The sequence below is a fragment of the Heterocephalus glaber genome, unplaced genomic scaffold, assembly GCF_053883595.1.
Source record: "Heterocephalus glaber isolate CG9 unplaced genomic scaffold, H.glaber_assembly_v1.0 deba00001452, whole genome shotgun sequence".
Classification (NCBI taxonomy): Eukaryota; Metazoa; Chordata; class Mammalia; order Rodentia; family Bathyergidae; genus Heterocephalus; species Heterocephalus glaber.
Window position 1 is genome coordinate 11,692,672 of NW_028258302.1, and position 25,903 is coordinate 11,718,574.

A 25,903-nucleotide genomic window follows, 5' to 3' on the forward strand; every position below is an offset into this window, starting at 1 on the left:
GTAACAGGAAAGCAGACACTTTTGTGGAAATGTTCTTTGGCATTTTCAGTTAGATCTAATTAGCCCAGCTATTTTCTGGAGCCCCCTCTAACTCTCAGGGAAGCTGCAAAGTGACCAGACGGTTTCTCCAGCCTTTGTGATACAGGTGGGAAAGGGGGAAGTTGGCAATGTCCACTGGTTAAGCACACTGTCCATGCAATGAATGCACAGGGCTTTATAATTTACAAAGCAGCTACTGTTGCCATTTTATGGAAATTGCAATGGAAGGCCAGAGAGAGCAAGCAACGTACCTAAAGTTACACAGCTAGAGAGTGATGTACACAGAACTAGCCAAGCCTGAAGCTCATCTCGGTGGACCACTTGCCTGTTTCCTCACATGATCTATGAGCTTTGCATTCACTCGGCCTGGATAGCACCCCACAGCCTGGGTGCAGAGATCCCCCGGACAGGTAGGGCTGAGGCACAATGCAGTAATAGCAGCCCAGGCCTGGGGACAGTGACAGCAGATGTCTTCACCAGGCAGAGCACAGGTCCTTAGGGCCAAAGGCAGCTCCTCGCCTTGTGTGCCCCTTGGAGCTGGGTCTTTTCACCTGGGAAGTTCAGAGGACATGGGCATCCCCAAGACCTGTTCCAGAAGCAAGAGAGGCTCCCTCAGCCAATGCCCCACTGTAGGTGCCCAGGCCCTGCCTGCCCCAGCTGCTCCCTGCTACTTCACCCAGGGAAATCATCCTAAAATGACCATCTGGCTGGGGATTTAGCTCAGTGCTTACCCTGCCTGCCTGCCTGCCTCGAAAGCACAAGGTCCCAAGTTCGATCCCTAGTACCAAAAAAAAAAAACAAAACCCACAACATAAAATGACCATCTGCCCTGTCACTGCAGCTCTAAAGCACCCAGGACTCCCACCCTCAGCCCACACCTTCTGTGCTCCTCCCTGGCTCCAAGCCCCTCTGTGGCCCCTCCGCCTGCAGGATGGTGTCTGGCTCCTCCCCAGGGCCCCCAGGGACTGTGTGACCCTGGCCCGCCCCTCAGCTCACACTTCCCTCCTCACCCACGTGCTCCCTGCACCCGGCCACCTCACACTTCTCACGGGGCCTGGAAGCCCTTGTGCTATCCCACTGCATGGGGCTCCATCACTGTCTGGGCCCAGCTCCCCCTGCTCATGCGCCAGGATGACCACCCTCCTGGCCCACAGGTGTCTCCTCCATGGCCCCACAGGGCCCTGTGCTGCCACCTTCCCTGCACTCACCGCACAACCCAGGAATGCAGCCATCTGTCCCCTGCACCCACACTGTGTCTGTGCCTACTCAGTTACCCACAAGTGGAAGGCGGAGTGGCCCTCAGCTGTGCTCACAACCAAGTCACCCCTGGGAGCTAGGAGCTGACGTGACCCCCTGAGTGTCTGATGAACCACTCACTGCAGAGGCTGCTTTGTGGGTGCAACAGCCTGCATGGATGACGTGCTCCCCTTGGATGATGGGGAGCCAGGGCCAGAGAGGCAAGGACCCACCTGGAGGCCACTGGGGCCCCACAGCTCCCACATTTCAGAGGACCCAGGCTGGCTAGGTGACACCAGGGCACGAGAGCCTCCTTGGGTGCTGAGGCTTGGGGCTCGGTTGCACCTCCTCTGCGTTCTGCAGTGCACCTGGCTCAAGGCAGGGGTCAGTGCCCACTGCAGCAAGAAGGTGAGGGTATGACTGGGTTCTCCCCATGCAAATGACACCAGACAGCTGGTGGCCAGAGGGACCCTGAGAGCAGCCCTCTTGGCCACCTCCTGCCCTATTGTCTCCGTACTAACCACATGAATGGACCCCACGGGTCCCACTGCCTCCACCTCCCCTTCTCTGGGCTCCGCTTCCCTCCTCCCAGCACCCTGGTCCTTCCTCCTGGGCCCCAACCCCTTGCCTCTCCCTGACCCAGAGGACAGAGCCTGGGCCCCCATCCCTCAGGCCTGACAGTCCACCTCCAGCCCTGCACTGAGGGTGAGGGACACAGGATGAGGGAAGGCACACGCAGTCGTGTTTATTGGGCAAAGTCTTAGAGACTCAGTAAGGCACATGGTCCAGGAAGGGGCCAGGTGGGGAACAGCGGGCTCAGTGCTGGGCACCGTAGTGCTCGCTGCCCTCTGAGTGGCTCTGGGCACCCCTCTCCTTCAGCCCCTCTCCTGGGCAGGGGAGGGGGCTTCTGTCCTGAGAAGGGGAGTGTGGGTGATGAGGGCCAGGGAAGGGAGAGGCAGCTCTGTGGTCTGGGGTGGCAGGAAGGCAGGGCTCAGGGGTGAGCCTGCTGCTCCTCAGACCCAAAGGCACTGAAAATGGGGGAACCTAGCCCAGGGCCAGTCTTGTAGGGGGTGGCTCAGCCTGGCTGACGGGGTATGGGGAGCAGGCAGTTGGCTGTCATGGAGGCCGATAGCAGGAGGGCAGGCACCAATGGCTGCCTCAGCTGAAGTCACGGCTGGGCAGGAGCAGGGGCGCCACCAGGGTCCACAGGTAGAGGAACAGCCCCGCCCAGCTGGCGCAGATCTTGACCCACACAGCGGTCCACGTGCTGATCATCTTGTGCATCTCGCTGGGTCTGGAACACACCATCTTCCTTGTGACCTTAGTCCTTTCTAATCCCTGACCTTACGCCCTACACTGACTCTTACCCTGGAACTCTGGTCCCAGTCTCTGATGTTTTGGCTCCTTGGCTTTGTGACCCTGGACAAAGCCTTGTATCACAGACCTTACTCTGACCTCAATTTTGATTTTTTTTTTGGACAGGGTCTCGCTATGTAGTTCAGGGTGACCTTGAACTCACTATGTAGTTCAGGCTGGCCTTGAACTCACAGCAATCCTCCTGCCTCAGCCTCCTGAGTGCTGGGATTACGGGCATGTGCCACCATGCCTGGCTCTCAATTCTGATCTTGATCCCGGGCTTAGACCTTGAAATTGTGACCTGACTCCTGCTCTCTAATTGTGTGATCCTAATTCTTGGATGTCACTTTAGTTCCTGACTTTGGGACCTTGCAGCTCCTGACCTTAGTCCTGATCTAACTTTGACTTTGATCTTTGCTCCTATAACCCAGCCTTGACCCCTGAACTTTACCCAAATCTTAACTCCTTGACCCAGCCACTTCAATACTGGCTTTACGGCCTTCCAAACCCAATTTTAACCAAATGACCCAGCCCTGGTGTGTGGTGTGTGTGTGTGTGTGTGTGTGTGTGTGTGTGTGTGTGTTCACTAAATCACTGCTACTCAATAGTCCTGAATAACAGAGTCAAGTTGAGATACTGCATGGGCCCAAACCCCAGCCCTGGACCTCATGACTCCTATTCTCAACCTTGTGGCTTTGATTCTGAGCTCCACACTGTAATCCAAACGTCCAACCGTGAATCCCAAATGTGAACCCACAATCCACCCCCATTTGCAAACCCAGTGGCCCTGCACAGGCCCAGCCCCTCCTGTGACACCCCCTCAGTCACTTTGTGAAGGCACCAGGAGTTCAGCAGACCCTAAGGCAGGGGCAGGGAACCTGCAGTGGGCCGGGGCAGGCTCTGTGGAGGGTCCAAGACCGACCCCAGGCCCCAGCCTTGAGCAGGACTGGGCCCCAGGAGGGGCAGCCGACACACTAGGCCACCCCTGCCCGCTGGGCTGTGCTCACCTGTACCAGTTGGTGAGCGTCATCATGATGTGCAGGGAGGCCAGCACCAGGCAGAAGTGGAAGAAGGAGTAGCTATAGGTGACGCCGTCCTGCTCGTTGTCAAAAACTCGGCTCTCGAAGGCAGCTACCTGCTGCTGCTGTTGATCCAGGGTGACTGAGCAGTCCTCTGTCTGCATCAGGCTGTTCACCTGCCGGTGGTCCGAGGAGCGCACACTGGGGAGAGGAGGCGGCATCAGGGCCACTGCTACCAAGGTGGGTGGGTGGAGAGGAGTGGTGGCCCCTTGAGCCATGGCACTGGTCACAGTGCTGGACACTGATGGTCTCAGAGTCTTGGAGGCCAGTGGCCTGGTGGTTTGGCACTGGGTCCAGGAGTCAAACTGTTTTGACTCAATTCTATGCCAACTCCCTGTGTAACCATGAATAAGACACTCAACCTCTCTGAGCCTCTCATGCCTCATCTATAAAATTGGGAATAATAGCATGACTCTCCTAGGATGCTGGAAGGACCAAAAGGAATGATGATGTGAAGATCCAAGTGCTGTGCCAGGCACAAAGAAGAAACTGAACAGTCACTATTGCTGGGCACAGTACAGCATACCTACAATCCCAGCTACTCGGGAGGCTGAAGCAGGAGGATGACAAGTTTAAGGTCAGCCTGGGCAACTTACTAAGATTCTATCTCGAAATAAACAATAAAAAGAATAGGGAGCACCCCTGGGTTCAATCCCCAGTAGCACCCCACAAAAATCACTATTATTATGATTGTTCATTTGTCATTTCCACAAACATATTTGAGTCCCTAGTACTATAAAGCACCAGACCAGGTGCTGCTACAATAATTAATATGGGTTAATAATTGATAGCGTTCATTTACCATTAACATTAAGTTTTATTAGTCTTTGGTAATTTATCTTATCAATTGCCTCCCTTTGGGTTTACACTAAGAAAAGAAAATAGTCACAGTTATGCTTGTGTGTCATTGGTTTCTATGATGACATTTGATGTTTTAAACAGAATTTAACAGTCTCAGATATATACAATTTTGAAAAATCAACTTGCATTTTGAAAAAAAAGTAAAAAAGCAGCACTGGATCTCAGTCCCACCCCACAAAACTGGCTAAGCTCCAGGGGACTCTGACTGCCAACTACTATGGGCACTGGGCCACAGGTGCTGCCCCTGCCTTGTGGCACCTTCCACCTCTCAGCTGCCTGAGCTTTAGAGCTATGCCAAGCCAGGAGCAGCACTGCACACCCGTAATCCCAGGACTCTAGGAGGATTGCAAATTCCAGCTTGGGCAATGTGGTGAGAATCTGTCTCAAAATAAAGAATTATAAAAAGAGTTGGGGATGTAACTCAGTGCACAGGGCCTGGGTTCAATCTCCAGTACTGAAAACAAACAAACAAACTCAACTTGGAGCAGATAGCACCTTGGGCTGTCAGAAGAGCCCCCGGTGGCTGCAGGCCAGGGAAGTGCGAGGGTGAGAAGCTGAGGAGCCAGGTCTGTCAGGGAAGGGGAGGGACAGAGAACCAGGCAGGAGGAGAACTGACCCAAGGTGGCCTCCAGAGAGCACAGGGCGGTGGTGCACAGTGCCGCCTGGGGCTCTGAGGCAGCCAGAGGCAGCGTAAACAACAATCAGACCAAAACAGGGTCCCCAGGGGACACAGCAGCATCACTCAGCCGGCGGTGCAAATGGTCAGATGATGGCCTCAACATTCAGCACCCACTGGGCACCTACTCCTAGTCAAGTTCCTTGCTAGGTCTTGTACATAGTGACTCTTCACACCCTAACCCTGCAGCGATCCGGGGAGGTAGGCACTACTTTTACCCCTACTTCACTGGTAAGAAAACCAAGGCATAGAGAGGTTGACTTCCCCAGCTAGCAGGCTGAGGGTGTCAGAGTCAAAGGCAAGCAGTTTGGCTCCAGAGTCCACACTGATAAGCACTCGCTAAGATGTCCCTGTGAAAAAGTCGCAGTAGTGTCGGGCATGGTGTCACACAACTGTGGTCCCAACCCCTCAAGAGGCAGGAGGATCACGAGGCAGGAGGATCACAAGTCTGGAGGCCAACCTGGCCAATTTACTGAGACCCTGTCTCCAAAAACACCCCAGCCAAACACACCTGTAATTCCAGTACTTGGGAGGTTGAGATGGGAGAACTGTAAGTTCAAGGCCAGCCTGGGCTATAGAATGAGACCCTATCTCAAATAAATATTAAATACATTTAAAAAAAAAAAAGCTGGAGATGTAGGTTTTTGCTTTTTTCCTTGGGTTCAATGTTCAGTATCAAAAAAAAAAAGTCACTATGTCACTGTGTGATCTTCAGCAGCACGAGCTGCCTTTTCTCAGGGGAGATTATGGGATCATAGCCACCCCAACCACCATGGAGATTGTCCTCCTCTGAGGAGGAAACAGAGGCTCAGAACAGTTAAGCCATTTACCCAGGGCTACACAGCAGGAGAGAGACAAAGCCTGGGCCCGCTGTTTCCTGTCCAAGCACCTCCCTGCCCCTACAGATGCCTGCACCCCACTCAGCTGGAGTTGAGGTGGCCTGGGTGCAGCGCCCTCTGCTGCCCACCAACGCTGTGCCCTCAGAGGGACTTGGTTTCCTCACTAGCACAGGCCAGGGCTGGACACACTGCCCACTGGGGCACCTGTGAGTTTGCTGCCTGGCTCCCAGGTCCTTCCTTCACTGCCAGCTCTGGGCCCCCCACTGTGACCTCCCCACAGCCAGACCCACGTACCTGATGAAGAGGGTGCACAAGATGAAGATGACCAGACCCACGATGCTGGGTGCGTCCCACCACTGGGTCTCGTAGCCCTCGGGCCCGGCCAGCACAGTCTCATTGCTGAGCTGGGTCAGCAGGTGCGGGTTACACTTCTGGTCTGGGTTCAGGAGCACTGTCACCCTGGGCCAGAGCCAGCCCAGAGGACAGACAGACAAACACACTTGGCAGACAAAATGACAGACAGGCAACTCCCGCCCAGACAACTCCCCCACCTCCCTGAAGGACTGAGACCCGGAACCCACAGGAGCTGGGAGGTCCCCGTCACCTGTGAGGGTCTCCAGCCCTTGGCAGGCTGCTTGGAGGCCAGACCTGGGCCCATACTCACCAGGGACGTTGGATAGGGCCGTCCAGGTGACAAACATAGTGTAGAGTGTGACGACCGAGGCCTGTAGCAGACCTGAGTTGGGCTGGGCTTCCTGGCAAGAGCCATTCACTGCTATGACCCTCGCCCTACGGGGACATCCCACTCCCACCCAGCCCACTCTAGCCAGCCATCAGTGACCCCTCCAAAACCCCACCCAACCAGGTCACTTGCCACCCAAAAGTAGAGTTCTAATTCTTCATCTTCACACCCCTGGGGTTATCCCACTTCCTCCCTTCCAAAAACCCTCCAAGGGCAGCGTCCAAGAATCAAAGCTGCCCTGGTTTGCCCAGTCTCACCTCCACTCTGCCTCTTCTGCCATGGAACCTGTCAATGCCTATCCCACCCCAGCCCCCAGCCCCATTTGTGGTACTGAGGTTGCGCTCAGGGCCTTTGCACTGAGCTACATCCTGGACCTTTTTAAATTTTGAAACAGGGTCTCACTAAATTGCCCAGGTAGGACTTGAACTTGCAATCTTCCTGCCTCAGCCTCCCAGAGTGCTGAGAAGACAGGCATATGCCACCATGCCTGGCTGGTAACTGTCCTTAACATGTTCCTTCCCACTCTCTCCGGCAGGCAACCGCTCTTTAGTCCTCAAACAGTACCTCCAGTGAGGCCCTGGGAACCCCAGTTCTACCAGCCCACTCCCTTTTAGCCCCTACCTGCCTCTATTGTCCACATAATACTTCTTACCAAAAAAGTACCTTGCCTGGCCTCATCCCCTGCAACTTGTCCTTCCTCACCCCTCACCACATCCGCACTTGAAAGTATGAGGTGAAACTATGATTCAGGGCACAGGCTCTGGAGCAGCCTGCCTGGGCTCAAATCCCAGCTCTCCCATTTACAGCTACATGACGGTGGCTAAGTTTCTATTTCTTTCAGCCTCCATTTCTGCACCTGTAGTGTGGGGATGATGACCAGGCGAGGGCCAGAAGACATCCGGAACAGATGCCATGAGCTGTTTGCTGTGTTATCATTCTTCCTCTTCCCCTCACAGTTTATCCCCAGTGCAAGAACAGTGCCTGGTACACAGCAGGTACTCGAGCGCTGAACAAACCCTGACTGCCGTGTGACTGGACAACCACCACCTGCTCTGGGCTTCGACTTTCTCAGCCGGAAATGGATGCTCTGAGCGGAAGGAGATTCCTGACTTTTCTGCTGGAGACTGCAAGGGCCCTCTAAGCTCCCCAAGAGACCCGTGCAGTGCGGAGACCGGAACTAGGAAGTACCATGGGATGTGAAGGGAGGCCAGAGATGCTTTCTGAAGGACAAATGGTTCCTCTGGGAGTACCACCCACTGTCTCTGGGACAACGTGCTTCTGCCCTTCCTAGCACCACTCCCTGACCTTTCCTAATAGTCTCCTCACTTGCATGAAAGTGACAAATGACAGCATTAATAAATCTAGCATCTTCTATCTGATTGGGTTTTTTGGTTGTTTTTTTCCCCCCTAGTACTGGGAATCGAATTCAGGACCTTGTGTTTGCCAGGGAGGCACAGCGCCACTGAGCTAAATCCTTTCCCATACCTATCTGCCAGGCATTGCTCTAAGTGTTAATTCTGAGAGTACCAGGTATTACCATTATCCCTGGTTATATTTTCGGAGAGAGGGTCACAGAGAGGTTAAGGCACTTCGACAAATACACCCAGCAAGCAGATATGAGAACAGAGACTCAGCCTGGGAGGCCCTCTGGGAGCCCACACACAGCCCACACCCTGGGACAGTCAGTCCCGGTTGTCAGTCCCCTACAAGAAGTGCCACGCGCCAGGGGCCATGTGATAGGCTGCTCACCTGGACCTTGGGCAGGACGGCAACAATGGAGACACACACACAGAAGACGATGTTGAGGCTGATGAAGATCTTGCCCTCATGGCAGGTGCCGGGATGGGTGTAGTAGATGAAGAGCAGTGTCACAGCCCCGATGGAGAGTGCGTAGAAGAGCAAGGTGAAGAAGAAGAGGCCTGGTGGAAGCACAGGGGGAGGCCAACTCAGGGGGCAGAAGGCATAGGGGTCCCGATCCCAAGGGGGTAATAGGCTTGGGGACCCTGATCCCTGGGTCCCTTCTGGGCCTCAGTTTCCCTGCTTCAGGAGTGACATCAGTGTCTTCCACCAGGATCTTTGTGCACTTCTGCCTGGTTCTGAGCTAAGATAACTCACTTGCCGTACAAAGAGGACCCCGGCATCAAAATGAAAGCCTCAAGACAGACATGTGAAAACAGAGCCAGGTGCCTGGCAGTCGGGAGGCTGAAGGGAGGTATGAAGGCCACACCAGCACCCAGCCGAGCCTTTCCTCCTCATGTATTCACAAGGACCCAGAGACTGCACAGAGTCCATCCTTGGGGGTCCAGGGGGTCAACCACCAGGTGTCCCTGGAACTTGGTCCAAACACCGCCTGAAGGGCCTCACATCGCTGCCTCTGTGCAGCCGGTCCTGCGGGAGCTGTGGACTCTCTGAGCTCAACCCCAGGGCTGTGTGGCCACTCTCCTCCACTGCCCGTGCACGCACCTCCCACCCACCCTGTCCACCTCACCAGCCTTGGGCTCCCTGGACCCTCAGGCCCCAGAGGGCAGGCCGGTGGGACTGACCTGCATACCAGGCCCGGGAGTCACACTCCTCGGCCTTGCCCAGCCACCGCTGGTTCCAGCAGTGTGCAAAGTCGATGAGCAGGAGCAGCTGGATGAGGATGAAGAGGAAGGAGCCCACGACGCCAAAGTAGAACCAGACTGTGTGGGGATGGGGAGTGAGGCCAGGCCTGGAGGCACTGGAGTCCTGGGAGAGTACGCACCCCGCAGTTGCCCCTCGGACACTTCTATTCACTCACCACTGGGCGTGCCCTACACTGGAGACACTGAGAAGAAGCTGAGGCCACCCTCGGGGAGTGCCAGCCACTGTGGCACAGGATGGATGAGGACCAGATGGGCCCCTCATCCTGAGTGCTCAAAGCCGTGAGTCCAGCACCAGTGGGTGTCTCACAGCAGGGGACAGCAGGCCAGGGACAAAAGCAGTGCCCCACACTCCTCCCACCAAGGCCCCCAGCCCCACTGCCCTCAGTGCCACCTACTCTTGGAGAAGGAGCCATCGGGGATATAGAATGCACCCACGGTGATGCCCACAAGGATCAGGAACTTAAAGAACCAAAACCTATGGTGGGGCGGGGAGACAAGAAAGCTGAGTGAAGGTAGGGCCACCAGGTGCAGGTCAGGGCCCAGAACCCCCACCCTGAAGAACAGACCTGGGAGAGGAAAGGAGGGACTTTCTGATGGGCTCAGAACATCTGTTCCATCCCTAGAAAAAGCCCAGAGGGGCAAAGAGGAAAGAACCAAGGAGTGAGCACGGTTGCCCAGTTTCTAGCCTGACTGTCACTAAAGCACTCTGTGACCTTAGGCATACTGTGGCCCTTTCCGAATCTAGGAAATGGGCAGAACCAAATGCACTGTCCCTGTGCCATGTCCACCTGGTGTCAGTGGCTCCTGAGGCCGAGGGCAGGGTCTAAAGATCCCTGGAGAGGCAGAGGAGAAGACCCCCTGGGGAAGGGCACAGAGGGGTCCCTCCCTCACCCATTCTGGATGGCAGCCCGTGGGTCCCGGCTGCTGCGCACGCAGATCATGAGCACGGTGAAGAGGAAGAAAAAGGCGGCCATGGCGAAGCACATGCGGTAGGCGGCGCGGAAGCCCAGCAAGGAGCCGCAGTCGATGTGGCCCTGCACAATGCTGGGGGTCTCGGCCCCCTCGCACACCCAGGGCAACTGTGGAAACAGACAGAGAGAGCAGTGTGACAGCCCTGCCTAGAGCCCTCGGGTGGCTCCCTGGAGACCGCCTGCAGTCCCCTGTGGTCACCCCAAGGTCTCAGTGCAAGCTGTACTGTCAAAGCAGGGTTTCCCTGTGTGGCCTTCACCCACCACCTGAGTGAGAGCCACTGACTTGGGCTTGGAAGAAATGGAGAGTCCAAGGCCTTCCTGCTACAGAGTCAGGCCTCTAGGGTAAGGTCTGAGAGCCCACATGTCCACACGCTCCCCAGGGGTCCACACCCATGTGCACCAAGATGGGACAGCCCTGTGCCAGGCCGTGAGACACTGGAATGAAGGGGGGAGTCAGGATCCCCAAGTGACGCATATAGGATTGTTACAGCTTGTGTCTAGATGTCCCCCACAGCCTCATGCTATCTTAGGTGGGGCTTTTTCAGAGGCAGCTGAATCTAGAGTGTGATTGATTCCTGGTGGGGCTAGGCCCGAGGGCACTAGGATTAAAGATGTGAGTGCTACCTGCCCTAAGTAGTCTGAATAAGATAAAAAAGAAGCAGAAAGATGCTGTTAAGGTCTCTTGTTGCTTTTTGTTACCTGCTGGCCAGCCATGAACTGTTTTTTCTCTGCGATGATCCTACTCTGCCTTGGACCCAACTGATTATGGACTGAAACCTCTACAAACTGTGAGCTAAATAAACCTTTCCCCCTTTAACTTTGGGTGTTGGGTATTTTGTCTCAGCAGTGAGAAAAGTAACTAAGACTAAGATTTTCCAAAGGGATTATACCCTCCCCCCCACCTTGTGGAGCTGACTCTCCACGCTCGGGGTCAGCATGATGATGGACACCAGCACACCCAGGAGGAGGAAGCTGGTGAAGACCAGGCGGCTCACGGTGGAGTTTCGGCTGGAGGGGCAGCAGGAGCACAGAATGCAGGGTGCGGAGCCGCAGAGACAGGAGGCCTGCAGGGGGCAGAGGCACGGTTATTCCCCACCACAGCACGCAACACCTACCACCTGCCCACTCGGGGTCTCCAAGTCCCACTGAACTCAGCAGAGCACCCTCCTCTCCCAGATGTCACCTCTTCTCACGTCCATGCTGGAGAAGAGGCTGGGTCACACAGGACACAGGAACTTACAAAGCCAACAAGCAGCAGACTCAAAGCTGGACTTACCACAAGTGCTACCACAGCTTTGGAAAGACAGAGCTGGGCTCACGCTATTTCCCACTTAGGGAGAAGGAGCAGAAAAAAAAACAAAAACCAAACCAGAAGGCCAGCTCAGTCCTGATTACCTGTGTGACCTTATACAACTCACTTGACCTCTCTGAACCTGTTTCTTCATCTACAAAACAAGAATCTTAATAGAACCTACTCCTCACAAGGCAGCTGTGAGGACCAAACAGGGACTCTAAATTGCAGCCCATCAGATTCTCTCCTCTCCATCGAATTTACTATTGTCTCATGTGCCTTGCATTTGACTTGGTTGTCTGCCTCCCTCTTCCAGCAAGACCTGCAACTCTATCTGCTTTGTTCATGTGCTATTCCCAGAAACGGAAAGTGTCTGGCATTCAGTAGGAGTCCATGTACTCTCTGTGGAATGAATATAAAGTGTTTGGTATAGAACCAGACATATGTCAAGAATTGAAAACAGGGGCCGGGGATTTAGCTCAGTGGTTTTGCCGCCTCCTGCGCAATTGCAAGTACCCGAGTTCGATCCCTGGTATCAAAAAAAAAAAAAGGCTAAAGTTACTCTGGTCTTGTCCAGTAAACTAGGAAATGTGTTCATTAGTCAGAAAATTTTGGGGCCGGGGGTTTAGCTCAGTGGTTCCGGTGCCTGCCTCACAAGCGCAAGGTCCGGAGTTCAATCCCCAATACCAAAAAAAAAAAAAAAGAATTGAAAACAGTAAGTACACCAGGTGTGGTGGTGCACACCCATAATCTCAGCTATTCAGGAGGCTTAGGCAAGAGAACATCAAGTCCCAAGTCAGTCTGGGCAATTTAGGGAGAACATGATTCTATATAAAAAAATTTTAAAGAGGTTGGGAGTATAGCTCAGTATTAGCTTGCCTAGCTGTGCTAGGGCCTAGGTTCAATACCCAATGCTGCAAGAAAAAGAAAAAGAAGAGGAGGAAGAAGAATAGGAAGAGGGAGAGAGGAGGAGGACAAAGAAAGGGGAAGGGGAGAGGGAGGAGGAGTAGAATAAAGCCCGTAAGAAATATCTTGGATGGTTGGACTTAAAAGGCCTATTGGTTACGTCTCACTCAGAGGCTGTTCCAGTTTTGGACAGCAGGTGACAGTCTAACCCTGCCCTCGCAGGTCCTGGGCCCAGAGGGTAGCCCGTTCACAGCTGGTGGCCAAAGAAGACTCCCCCGCTCCGGGAGACCGTCCATACCCCAACCTTTGGGGGAACAGGCTGCATCCGGATTCCTCTGGTATATTCTATCCTCCCAAATACTGTAGTCCCAAATCTTCACCCAGGTGTCTCAGAGCCTGGACCCCAAGATCCACAGGCCCTGTGCCTGGGGCTTCTGTGGGCGGAAAGACCTTAAACACACACTCGCAGTGTCCTGGTGACAAGAAAGCGACACCACGGCGGTGGGGTCTGGGGAGGGCTCCTGAGGAAGTGACTCCAGGCTAGAGCTGGGGTAGGGGAAGACACTGACATGACAGGCAGGGGAGGAAAGCGATGGGGGCCGGCCTTCCACAGCAGGGGTCACACCACAGAGGCACTGGACACGTTTCCACCACACTTTGGGAGCAGGGAGTGTGGCGGGGTGTGGCTACCTTCTGCACTGTGGCTTCTCCCCAGACTGAAAATGCCCTGTGAAAGTTTGCTTGCTTCTTTTTTTTTCCTGTTCTTTTTGTTTGTTTTTATTCCATTTTTTGGTTTTGGTGGTACTGGAGATTGACCATTGGGTCTTCTTGCTTTTCTACATCCACTTTTTTGTGGGGGGGGTGGGCAGGATCAAACTTGGGACCTTGCACCTTCGAGGCAGGCCACGGAACCACTGAGCTAAATCCCCGGCCCTACATCCAATATTTTATTTTTTATCTTTGAGGTAGGGTCTTCCTAAGTCACTAAGTTGCCTGGGTTGGGCTCAAACTTGTGATTCTCCTGCTTCAGCCTCTTGGAGTGCTAGGATCATAGGCATTGCCATCATTCCCAGCTTAGAAAAAGCTCTTTCTTACCCACCTCTCTCACCCACAATGCCAAGTACAACGTGGACTCTAAATGGAATACATACTTGGGGAAAGAAAGTATTCTAGTTAAGTCCTGCAGTTGCTAACCCAAGTCTCCTGTTCACAGCTATCAGGGTGAAGGTAGGGGTGGGGGTTGAGAGAGAACAAGAATAAGCTAGAAGAATGTTTTGTCAACCATAAGGAGTTATAGGCCTCATTTTACAGATGTGCATATTAGGCCAGAGAAGTTAAGAAACTTACCAGCAGTCACACAGCAAGTCTAAAACAGCACTGAGATTCAAATAATCAAAGTGATAGCTCCCATATATTAAGGGTTAGTCACAGACATGGTAGTAAGCATTTATCCACATTAAACCTCTTGGAAATTATGAAGTATTTTGTAACCTTCCATTTTCAAATTGGGAAGCTGAGACTCAAAAAAGTTACATGACTAAGGTCACAAAGCAAGGAAGCTGAGAGGCTGGGATTTAAACTCAGGTCTGTGTGCTGCAAGAGCCAGGCTCTGCCCACATAGCTACACTACTTCCCAGCCCACTAACCCATGAAGGAGTCTCACTTAGAAATCCCCATCTGAAATGAACAGACACTTCTCAGATGAAGAAGTAGAAACACCAAATAAATATATGAGAAAATATTCAACATCACTGGTCATTCAAGAGAAGCCAATGAAAACAACACTGAGATTCTATTTTACCCCAGGAAGAATGGCTGCCTTCAAGAAATCAGCCAATAACAAATGCTGGTGGGGCTGTGGGGAAAAGGAATACTTGTCCACTGTTGGTGGGAGTGTAGACTGGTGCAATCACTGTGGAAATCAATTTGGAGATTCCTCAAAGAACTAAAACTGGAGGTTCCACTTGACCCAGCTATTCCCCTTCTAGGGAACAGCTAAAAAGAATTTCCAAAAGTATTACAAGCATCATACCACAGCGATATATGCACTCCCATGTTTATAGTGGCACAGTTTGTAATAGCTAAATCTTGGCCCATCAACCGATGAATGGATAAAGATTTTTTTTCTATACAATGGAGTATAAAGAAGGATGGGCTCGAGACATTTCTAGCTAAATGGATGCACCTTAAGGCCATATTCTTTTTTTTTTCTTTTGTACCAGGGATCGAACTCAGGACCTTGTGCTTGTGAGGCAGGTAGCAGCACCACTGAGCTAAATCCCCAGCCCTTTTTTTCTTTTTGGTACCTGGGATTGAACTCGGGACCTTTCACTTGCAAGGCAGGAGGTGGAACCACTGAGCTAAATCCCTGGCCCAAGACTATATTCTTAAGTGAAATAAATTGGACACACATGTTTAGACACACATGTGAGAACTGAAAGTGTAAATAAGGACCAAAATGTATAATAGATATTGGGAAATGAGAAGAAAACGTTCAAATAAGAAGGGGAACAAGGGAGGGTGGAGGGGGAAAGGACAAGAGAAAAAGGGGAATAGAAGAAAAAAATGAAACAAAGCTTTTGTAAATAAGGGAAAAGGGGAGGGGAATGGGAAAAAAGAAGCAAGACATATCATGTACAGGTAAAAATTCCCTATGATGAATGTTATCATTATGTATATCTAAATGTACCAGTTTGGGCCGGGGATTTAGCTCAGTGGTTTTTCTGCCTGCTGCGCAAGCGCAAGGACCCGAGTTCAATCCCTGGTACCAAAAAAATAAAAAGAAATAAATGTACCAATTTAAAAAGAGAGGAAAAAAAGAAATCCCAGTGATGGGACCAACCCCTCCAAGGCCAGGGGGCCAAGAGGCTCTGGCTCTGGCTCTGGGACCCCGGTGCCAGTCTGACCCTGACTGTGGCTTGTTACCACTTCAGTCTGAGACACGTGAGACAAGAAAAGCTGCCCCACTTCCCTGGAGCTTGGCCTTTCAATTCACTCTGGTTCAGGCCAGAGATTTAGCTCAGTGGACCGGGGATTTAGCTCAGTGGTTCCAGCGCCAGCCTCAAAAGAGCAAGGTCTCGAGTTCGATCCCCGGTACCAAAAAAAAGAAATTAATTCACTCTGGTTCATATAGGTCAAAATCCAGGTGCTCCTGACACCTGGACTTCTGGGGCTGATCCACAGCCAGAGACAGGGCAGGGGCAGGAATGCACCGGCTGCAGCTGCTTCCACGCCAACAAACACACACACACACACACACACACGCATGTGTGTGTTCACACAGACTCACAGTAGTGTGCCGCGGCCATGTTCACAACAGGAAATGAGAGGCCCTTGGGCCATGACCAAATGCCTGTCAGACACCATGGCCTTTCACATGGGGAGCTCCCTGCCAAATGGGGGGGGGGGGGCGGCGAGGGTGACACAACAGAGGCACATTTAATTGTGTATAAATTATACCACAATTAAGTTGAGTTCACAAATATAAAAAGATTGAGATTTTAAAGAAAAACCTAAAATAGCAACAAAGTCCTAGGTTTTTATGAGCTTATTAGACTCTCAAGAAACTGCCAAAGTAACCTCAATATCCAACACCTGGGGACAGCAGTGGCCCATTCAGACCTCGGAAAGTTACACAGTGGGAAAGATGAGTCGCCAGGCTACTGAGCAATGTGGGCCACTGCTCAGAAGGCTGCGGGAAAGGCCCAGCAGAGCACAAAACTGCTCCTGCCGGAGGCCGCTCCCCACTTCCCACCATGCACCAGGAAAGACTGCAAGCGGCTGACCCAGAGCACCGCCCAGGTCCTCGGAATGGTAGGACTCAGAATTTAAGAAGCCCTGGGCTGTACAGCCTTAAAGTGCTGCAGTTTCTTGGCATTCAACCAATGCAGTCTCTTTCCAAAGGAGAATCATGAGAAGGCAGCTGGCACTCTCTGCCACTTGCACAATGCCAGTGACAGCTCATTACTTCCCAAGGACAGCTCTGGGGCCCTGAGCAGTGTGGCATGTGGGAACAGGTGCCAGTCATTTGTCACACCCTCTCCTAGTTATCCCCAGAATCAGCAATAGAGGTTCTCAGAAACACTCCAGGGCCTGGGTGGGTAGAAGAGGCAACTCAGAACTGGGACACAGGGTGTATTTGTTTGTTTCACTTTGTTTTGCATACTGGGGATTGAACTTAGGGCTCTGAGGATGCTAGACAAGTGCTCTACCACTGAGCTACATACCCAGCCCTGTTTGTGCTTGTTTTTGAAACAGGGTCTCAAGTTACCCAGACTGGCCTCGAACTTGCCATCCTCTTGCCTCAGCCTCCTAAGAAGCTAGGATTATAAGTCCATTCCACCATGTCCAACTGGACCACAGCTTTGACTTGTTTCACTTAAAAAAACTGGCCCTTTGTTTCTGAATGTAATCTAAAAGGAATGAAGGCAGGAACTCCGATATTCACACACCCAGGTTCACAGCAGCATTACTCACAAGGTGAAAACCACCCCCATTCATACCCAGTTGACTTCGTAAACAAAATGTAGCCTAGACATACAATAAAATATTACTCACTCTTAAAAAGGAAGGAAATTCTGACACATGCTACAACACAGATGACCCTGGAGGACATGATACTAAGTGAAATAACCCAGACACAAAAGGACACACATTGTGTGAACCTAGGAGAGTCAAGTTCATTGACAGTAAAGGTAGACCGGTGGCTACCAGGGGCTGCAAAGATGGAAAAGTGCAGAAGAAAGGTGTGGTTTTGGCTGCACAACAGTGCCAGTGAACTGAATGCCACTGAAATGCACAATTTAAAGGTGGCAAAAAGAAGCCAGGTGTGGTGGCACACGCCTGTATCCCACCTACTCTGGAGGCTGAGGCAGGAGAATCCCTGGAGCCTGGGAATTCTAGACCAGCCTGGGCAACATAGGGAAACTCCATCCCAAAAGAAGAAGAAGAAAAAAAAGCAAAAGGCTACAATGGCACACTTTAAATGATGTCTATGTCACCACAAGAAAAGGGCAGGACAGGAGCAGCAGGAAGTCAGCCAGGTGAGAAAGGCGGTCTTAGCACCGGCTAGGTCAGCACATGGTTCCAGAGTGGCTGCAGCGGTACCGGAAGTGGTGTCCTATGTCCCTGGAGACCATGCTGGGGAGTCTGGACTTCACCCCAAAGGCAATGGGAAGCCACTGCCAAAGAGGAGGAGGGACATCAGCTTTGCATTTTAACAAAATCACTCCGGCCACCAAATGGAGTAGGACAAGTCTCTGGGAGGGCTGTGCAGGATCCCGGGAGCAGGGAGAGGGCTGGGGCTGTTTGCATGACCCAAAGTGACAGACTGTACCTGTACTGCTGGGTGCCTTAGACACGCCTCGAGCCACCCACGGGACTGACATTATTAAAGTACCATTAGTTATATATCCATTTAAGAAAGGTTAAATGGTAAATTTTAGGATAGGGATATGTGTGTGTGTCACAAAAAAAAAACAAAAAAAACCGTCCCCAGCAAGAATGCACCTTGCGGTCTTCACAAACAACTCTAACTGGCTGAGCCACCCCAGGAGCCATCCTGACAGATAGGGTGGCCCAGAACCATTCAGGGCACCAGCTCCCCCGATGCCAGGAATGCAGATCTAGTGGCAACTCTGCCACCAACTCAAGTTCTGAGGCAGGTCTCTCTGCCCCGCCCCCCAAGGGGCTGTGTCCTCATCTACTAACAGGGGATCCCAGAAGGGGGATCCTGGCAGGAATAGGAAGTGGCTTCACCCCAGACCTACAGTTAACAGCTGGGTTTCTGGCTCTACCACTTCCCCACTGTGGTCCGAACAATCTACAGCCAGTGTGGGCTACCTCAGCAGCATTGGGTAGAACACAGCTATGTGCAGGGGCAGAGGACTGTTCTTTCCATTTTCCACACAAGGGAAGGAGCTGGATGACCCTCTGTTGTCACACAGCTGAGAAGAGGCCAGGCTGGGTTTGAGTCCCATCAGCCTTTCCCCGTCCCTCCCCAGATACATGCTGACTGGCCTGGCGACTCCCAACCCTCAGGGACCCATCTCATCTCTCCATCTAGGGCACCTCCTGCCCAGTTCAAATACTAAGAGACTCACACAACAGATGAGTCACAGGTGGGAGAATACAAGTCTTCTCCTTTAGCCCATGCACCTGGAAACATTCTTCCTAAAGGTGCTTGGGAACCTTCCATCAGAACTTCACTCCGTGGGACAACTCAGCACTGAAACAGAATTTTGCTGGTGTCCAGTAGTACCCCACTGCACCACTTACTGCTGTGTGACCCTGGGGAAATCACCTGCCCTCTCTGACCCATCTTCCTCATCTATGGGATGGGAATAATGTCACCTACCTTCCTGGGGTCTTTGTGAGGACTGAGTAAAAGGAGGCAGATATATACATATCTGCAGTGCTGAGCCTGTGACACCATGCCAGGACCGCTCTATGCCTCCAGTGAGGACACAGTATATGGTGGCCATTATTGGTGTGGTCATCTGTAAAATGGGTGAAGATGTCACAGAGCAGTGAGAGTGACCATAAACATCAGAGGTCACAGCGCCAAGGGGAGGCAATGAGGGGCCAGGCAGCTCCCTCACAGGTATCACTGCTCACTAACTTACCTCCTCCCACTTCCACCCTGGGCCAGCCCTGTCCCTAGGGAACTGGGATGCAGGGGAGGGGAGGAAAGGTGTGAGCAGAAGCCTGGACCAGGAACCAGGTTTTAATCCGGACTATGCAGCCTCAGGCAAGTGAGGCAACCTCTCTGGGCTGCCTCTCTGTCAGGCCTCAGCACCTCTGGAGTCAGTGACTCAGACTGCTTCGCTTGGCTTTGCACTCTCCACAGATGCAATTCTCCACTTCCTTTTCCTCATACTGTAATAGCTCCTGGGGTGAGCATTCACCATGTGCCAGGAGCTTGGCTGGACACTGGGCACTTTCCGTGTCTTATCATTTAATCTTCCCAACAGCACTAGAAGAGAGGCACTGCTAGCATCCTCAAATTGCAGATGGGGAGACTGAGGCACAGGGGACTGACCGTCTCAGTACCCCTTCCCAGGGCTGTGCCTCACGGAGGGGAACCAGATGGGAATCTGAGGAAGTGGGGGAAGAGATCCCTCATCCTCGGGTAGCAGGCCAGCTGAGTGGAGACCAGCCCAAACCTGGCACACCTTGGACAGGAAAGGACTCCCTTGTCCCTGTCCCGTGGCGCACGCTCCCACCCTTCACAGAGGGAAATGGAACCCTAAGAAGGCTGGGGTTGTGGTGTCCGGGCACCCACCGTGCTGCCGCCTGCGCTGAGCTCACTCACAGAAAATGGATACAAAGTAAACCTCCCGATCCCCAGCGCTGGCCCCGAGCCCCTCTCCCAGCACAACACACAAGGCAGGGACAAAGAAAACCAAGCCCTTAACTTGCATTCGACAGCCACTAGAGCCCCTCTCCCTCTCCTCCCCTTTGTGTAGGACCGGACGGGGAGGGAGCTGCCTGAATGAACCTCAGATTTAATGAGGGGAAGAGAGGAAGAGAGGGGGCTGGGAAAGGGAAAGGAGAAGGGCCTCCCGGCTGGGGTCTGACTGCTGCCCCAAAACAGAGTTGCCCGCCCCTCAGGCCCCAATCCCGGCAACCGGCCACCCACACCCAAACCTCCCTCAACCCCTGGGCCTCCCAACCCAAAGTTTGGCCCAGGTGGTCGGTAACAGGCGGCACTCGGGCAGCTGACAAAGGCCCCACCCGGCCCTGAAGGACAGTGCCAGGAGCGAGCGCCGGCCGACCCCACGAAAAAGAGCGGGTGCGGAGCGCCAGAGACACCGAGCCTCAGAAACAAGTACCGGGGTCGGATGCAAATGGACAAGCGGACCCAGACGCACAAAGACAGGCTGGCAGGCAGGCGGCCAGAGGGACGGGGAGAGGAAGGGGGCACGACGGAGGGGCCGGGACCAGGCAGGCAATACAAAGAGAGCGTCCGCTGGCCGAGCGCGCTCCGGGACCTCTCCAAGTTGGAGGCCGGGCCGGCGGCGAGAGGGCGCGCTCCTCCGGCCTCAGTCTCCCCGGTTCCCGGAGCTGCGCGCCGAGGGCTCCCGCCTGGGCTGCGCGCCCCACCCCGCCGGTAACCCGAGCCGCGGCGCCAGCTGCCCTGGTGCTCGCCTGCCGGCCCAACGCGTGAGGTCGGGGCGTCGGCGAGTAAGGGGCCCCGGGACAGGGACGCGGGACCGGCAGGGGAGAAAGACAAGTTTGGAGGAGGGAAACGAAGAAACTATCAGGAGGAAGAAGACAGGGGCAAGTGCGGGTCCGCAGCAAGGGCCGGGGCGCGCGGGGGCCGCCGAGCGGGGACTCACGCAGCTGAGCAGGGAGCAGGCGCCCAGGCAGGCCCCCATGGCGGCGGCGCGGGACCGGGGCCGGGGCGCGGGCGCAGATCCCGGGGCCCTCCGGACTTCGAGTGCCAGCCTTGGCACCGCCCCGGCCCCGGCCCTGTCCCGCCCCGGCCCCGCCCCGCCCCTGCCCCGCCCCCACCTGCCGAAGCGGCTCGACACTTTCCGGCGGCGCTCGGGGCCTCCCCGGACTCACCTGGGGCAGGTGCGCAGGGCGGGACTGTAGAGGAAGGGGACAACCGAGGATTCCCGCAGCCCCACGAGTCGCGCAACCCTACCCAACTCTACATTGGGCTTGTATGTTCGTCCAAAGCTAGGGTTTAGAAATAGACCTAGGTGTGAGCTCCGGCGAGGCCACTTTGTGACCGCTGGACACTGTCGCCCTTAGGGCAGAATCCAAGAGGTGGTCACCGCTGACACCTCGGCCCTTGGCGCATAGCCCATGGTCAATACAGGAATGTTGGATAGTGACTGACCGGATAAAGAAAAGTGGGCAAGGTACGTCACCTCTCTGAGCCTCATTTTCTTCAGCTAAAAGTGAGGGTACTTATCCCACGGGACTGTTACAACACAGTAGATGCTAAGCCCCCTGTCGTGTCTGTCCCTTCTAAGACCCCAGCCTCTCACTCTCAGTCTCCCCTCCATCCACCTGTTCTTCAAACTACTGACCCCAAGCAGCCTGACCTGGGCCACACACTTCCCACAGCTGATCCTGCTAGGTGGCTGCTTGCTTCCTAGGGTTGCCCGAGCCCTGTCCCTAACTAAGAAGGTCAGAAGGGAGGGCATTCCTGGCAGATGGCCCCAGGCTAGGTGTGAGCAACCTGCAGCAGGGCTCTAATTATTCCTCTTCCCCCTCCACTGCTGCCCTCGGCCAGCTCCAGTTCAGACTAAAGTTAGGGAAGGTAGTTGTGTGCCTCGCTGCTGGCTCCAGGGGCCAAAGATCCAGCCTGACTGCTTCCTTGGGAGTCACAGGGTGCCAGGCTTAGCCCTTAATTGTACCAGGACTGTCCTACAAACACACCCTGCACTTTCCCTCCTCCACACGTTGCCTATATGATGCTCTGTGCTTAAAAGTTCTCTTTAGCCCACTCTTCCCTTCAAAGCCTTGCTCACATCCCGTTTCTTCTCAGTGAAGAGAACCACGGCCACCACACCAGCTCACTCCTTCTACTTCAGCCTCGTTCTCTACTTCCCTTGTGTTTCCAGAGCCACAGGGCTTCCCCGTGGCCTCACAAATAACTAAGGCTACCTTGGAGCTCAAGCAGGTGCTGAACTCTTTCACCCACACAGCCCCGTTTGAGCCCCACAGCTGCCCTGAGGAGTAGATTAATTCCCCACCCTAATCTACCAGTGAGAAAAAGTAAAGAGAGTAACATGCTGAAAGTGCCAGTGACCCAGAGGGGCAATATAATGAGATTGGTTTTTTGGTTTTGGAATGTTTTTATGGAACTGGTGATCAAACCAAGGGCCTTTGCACTAATCAATATCTCCAGCCCTTTTCAAAATTTTTATAGGGTCTCACTAAGTTGCTAAGATGCCCAGGCTGAGATTGAATCTGGGATCCTCCCGCCTCAGCCTCCCAGAATGTTGGGGTTACAAGCATGTGCCATCATGCCCAGCTCACCTGGGATTCTTGCTCTGCCCCACCTCCCACAACCCATGCCAATCTGGGGAAACACTTCACCTCTCTTACCTCCAGCCCTCCCCTGAAATAGGGCTGTTACTCTGTCTAATCCAAGAACGCACCCTAAGGAGCAGGCTGTTATCTGGAAGGAATGAGAGACTGCTGTGTAGAGAGTCCCTCCAGTTTCTTCAGGTTGAAATTTTTCAGAACAAAGTAATGTCCTGCCAATGTCCTGGCCTCACTCTTGCCCAAGACCGAGCCCAGCCAGGTTCTCACATCCCCCAGTCGCCCTACACAGAAGGCCAGCCCACTCTGCAGATTACTCACTGAGTAGGTCTGTCCAGGTGAGTCCTCCTCTTTCAGCCTCATGCTTCTCATCTGTAAAATGGAGGGAGTCATTTGTGTGCGACTCTCTCAGGGGCTATTGAGGAGATCAAAGAGGAAACAAAGAGGCTTTCTTGTTTAACACTGGTCAGCCCACCAGCCTCTTCTCCGGTCTTGAACCTCCTGTGTGGAGCCAGAATAACCCTGTCCCTCACACTTCCAAAGACACAATCACATCTGTGCAAGTCACCAACCTTTCTGAGCCTCACTGGAGGGCTGGGATTCAGGGTTCAGCTCTCTCACCCAATGCCCTATAAACCATATCCATTGACAGAAAGAGGCAGGGGTCATTTTGTCCATTCCCCAGCCCAGACGTGCTCAACTGCCCAGTTCCCAAAAGGAACAGGCTCTGGCTCCATCCACCACTCACCCCCAGGGGTTCTCTAGTTTGACCTCACAGGGCCTCGCTTTTCAAATTCACAATATAGGAACAAAACCCTGTCCAAGCCCCCAGTCCCCTAGTTTCCCTCAGCCCATCTTGCCCCTTTCCCTCTCACCATCCTTCCATCCATGAGGACTCAGATACACGCTTGCTTTGAGCCTCCTGTCCCCTAGACTTTACTTTCTGCACTGGCCTCCACTTCCTGCTACTGACCCATTTACAGAGCAGAGCTGAGGCCGTCCCTTATGAATATGCATATAGGATAATGAGAGCTTGGGACTGGGGAGGATCTGGAAAGAGGCCTCATGGCGTCACCAACTACCCTGGTCTCTCCATACAAACCCCACCCAAAGCTGCTCTTCCTCCTGCAGGGGACCTGGGAGTTTGGAGCAAAAGCTGAAGTGATAACAATAATATCCAGAACAGCCAGTATGAAGGACCTACTGCATGCTGACACCCTGCTAAAAGCATCTCCTATAAAATGCATTTAAGGTAGGATTTACTTTCCCCAGTTAGTGGAGAAGGAAATTGATGCTGGCAAGAAGCTAAGTAACTCATGCAGAAATCATACCTTGAATGTGCCCAGTGGTTATACGCAGAGCAGAATGGAACTCAGGTTTTTTCCAGAGTATAGGACATCAGAGCTGGTGCTTTTGATCCCTGCTGCTCAGTTGTCCAAGGGGACCTTGAGCACATGGTCATGGAGTCACATCTGGAACTCACATGCTGACAGATGAGTCTATAGTGGTCTTGGGTGACCAAGGCCTTGGGAAAGGACTCGGGCCCTGGAAGTGATTCCACTCACCAGAAAGTATGGAGTCAAGCAGACAGGTATTGCACACATGTGCAGGCACACACACAGGTGCTGCGTGTGCACAGTGTAAGCACAGGTGCTCCTGTGGCTGCCCAGTGTTTGCACCTCCACACTGCTTTTGTGTCTTGTTTTCAACCAACAGTTACTGAGCTCCAGTTGTGTAGTGGACACTGATAGTCCCTGCCTGCATTGGGAGCATGGCATGGTGGCCTTTGTTCCCCACATGCACTTAACACTCCCAAAGGAATCCACTTCCTTTGCGGGAAGTGAGCAGGAATGAGAGAGAAGAGGGTGATGAAGATGGAAAAGATGGACACTTGGGCTGAGAACTCCTGGCTCTGAGGATTCTCTAAGGTCTCTCCAGAGGCCTCCTTCAGAGATTTCAGGAGTCTGCTGTGAATGCACACACACGTGTGTGTGTGTGTGTGTGTGTGTGTGTGCATGCACACAAGGAAGTGTGTGTGGTATTTGCAACGTGGCTGGGTGCATGGAGCATGCAGACTTGAAATGTGGAACATGAGTTTGTGTACATGTGGGTTTTACATGTAGTTGTGTGGATGTGTGCAGGGCTGGGAGAAGGACAAAAAAGTGTCATTTGGTGCAGACCTCAAAAATGCATTAAAAAGACAAGATGGAAAAAGGGAAATCAAGACGGGTGGTGAAGGCAGGAGGAAAGGATGGACAGGGATGGCAGATAGGTGGCTAGCTGGATGGACAGATGGACAGCAGGATGGCCGGAGGGCTGGACAGAGGGCTGGGAGGTGACAAAGCACAGTGTTCACAGTAGGCTCCCGGTGATCCGTATATGAGTGTTCTCTGCATAATCGTTTGATGCTTTCTGGATGCTTGAAGTTTTTATAGTAAAATGTCCACTCCAAGTCAGCTACAGGTCTAGCCACAGAGACTCATGGCCAAGACAGAAAGAAGAGAATGCTCATCAGAGAACTGGAGACTTACACCCATTGCCAGACTACACGGCACTGTGAACTCGAGTCTTTTATAATTCCTGTAATGATCTTGTGAATCTCTTAGTTGCATTGGATTGTGTGTGCACGAGTGCTTAAAATGTTAATTATTAAACAAAACCATGAAAAACATACCACAATTGTGACCATTCTGTTTAGGCCTGTCTTAATTTTTAACTCACTGGGAGCTTTGAAAAACAGAAGTGGTCTGGGCTGGGTAGGTGCCCCTGTAGGGGTGTAAGCCCACGTGGTGGGTCAGGCCCACATGCATGGGAGTCCCCACACCAGCAGCTGAGCCTCTTCTAAGGCCCTGTGAAGCCAGCCCTGTTCCTAGGGTTGAGGGGAAGGCTTTCGGCTGAGGAAAGACAGCCACCAGCCCCAGGGCAGCATTGGGGACCAGGAACTCTGTCATCTGAGGCTTGGACACGCTCAGGCCAAGCGGCGTCTGCTGGCTGGCAGAGTGTGGGCAGCTGAAACTCGGATATTTCCTGGAGGAGGGTGCAGCAAAGGCCGAGTATCCAGAGGCTCCCAGAGGCTCCTCTCTTCCCCCAAACCCACATACATTTATTACCTCCTCCCTTTCCGCTCAGTCACCATTAGGCCAAATCTGTCCACACTTTCTCATTTTACAGATGAGGTAACTGAGGTCTGGAGAGAATGCAGGTGCTCAGGCCACACAGAAAGTCAGCAGCAGCATGGGCCCACGGCCTGTGCAGAAGGGGGACCCAGACCGAGCATACCT

The 25,903-nt window shown here is 53.3% G+C and overlaps 1 protein-coding gene across 3 annotated transcripts; it reads right to left on the bottom strand.

The window, feature by feature from the left end:
- Positions 1 to 1,995: 1,995 nt before the first annotated feature.
- Positions 1,996 to 23,567, bottom strand: Serinc2 (serine incorporator 2). 3 transcript variants are annotated; one of them, XM_087215423.1, is made up of 11 exons: positions 23,498 to 23,567; positions 22,944 to 22,994; positions 11,326 to 11,487; positions 10,344 to 10,531; positions 9,848 to 9,927; positions 9,372 to 9,509; positions 8,578 to 8,747; positions 6,751 to 6,841; positions 6,381 to 6,522; positions 3,639 to 3,851; positions 1,996 to 2,569 (listed from the first exon to the last, which is right to left on the bottom strand). In XM_087215423.1, exons 1-11 carry the CDS (start codon positions 23,510 to 23,512, stop codon positions 2,434 to 2,436), a joined length of 1,386 nt encoding a protein of 461 aa, XP_087071549.1. In that variant the 5' UTR covers positions 23,513 to 23,567; the 3' UTR covers positions 1,996 to 2,433. The 3 variants fall into 3 exon arrangements, with proteins under 3 accessions (XP_087071549.1, XP_004850871.1, XP_087071548.1); XM_004850814.4 differs by lacking the exons at positions 22,944 to 22,994; positions 23,498 to 23,567 and adding an exon at positions 20,960 to 21,087; XM_087215422.1 differs by lacking the exons at positions 22,944 to 22,994; positions 23,498 to 23,567 and adding an exon at positions 18,976 to 19,134.
- Positions 23,568 to 25,903: the final 2,336 nt, after the last annotated feature.

What these genes read in the sequence shown, in the direction of transcription:
- Serinc2 (XM_087215422.1), bottom strand. Translation starts at nt 19,053, where the DNA reads ATGGTGTCACAGGCTCAGCACTGCAGATATGTATATATCTGCCTCCTT. An exon ending in CCGTCCTGCCCAAGGTCCAG is followed by an intron (nt 6,842 to 8,577) that starts GTGAGCAGCCTA and finishes GGCTCTTGCCAG; the next exon opens with GAAGCCCAGCCCAACTCAGG. An exon ending in ACGCTCACCAACTGGTACAG is followed by an intron (nt 2,570 to 3,638) that starts GTGAGCACAGCC and finishes GGTGTGTTCCAG; the next exon opens with ACCCAGCGAGATGCACAAGA.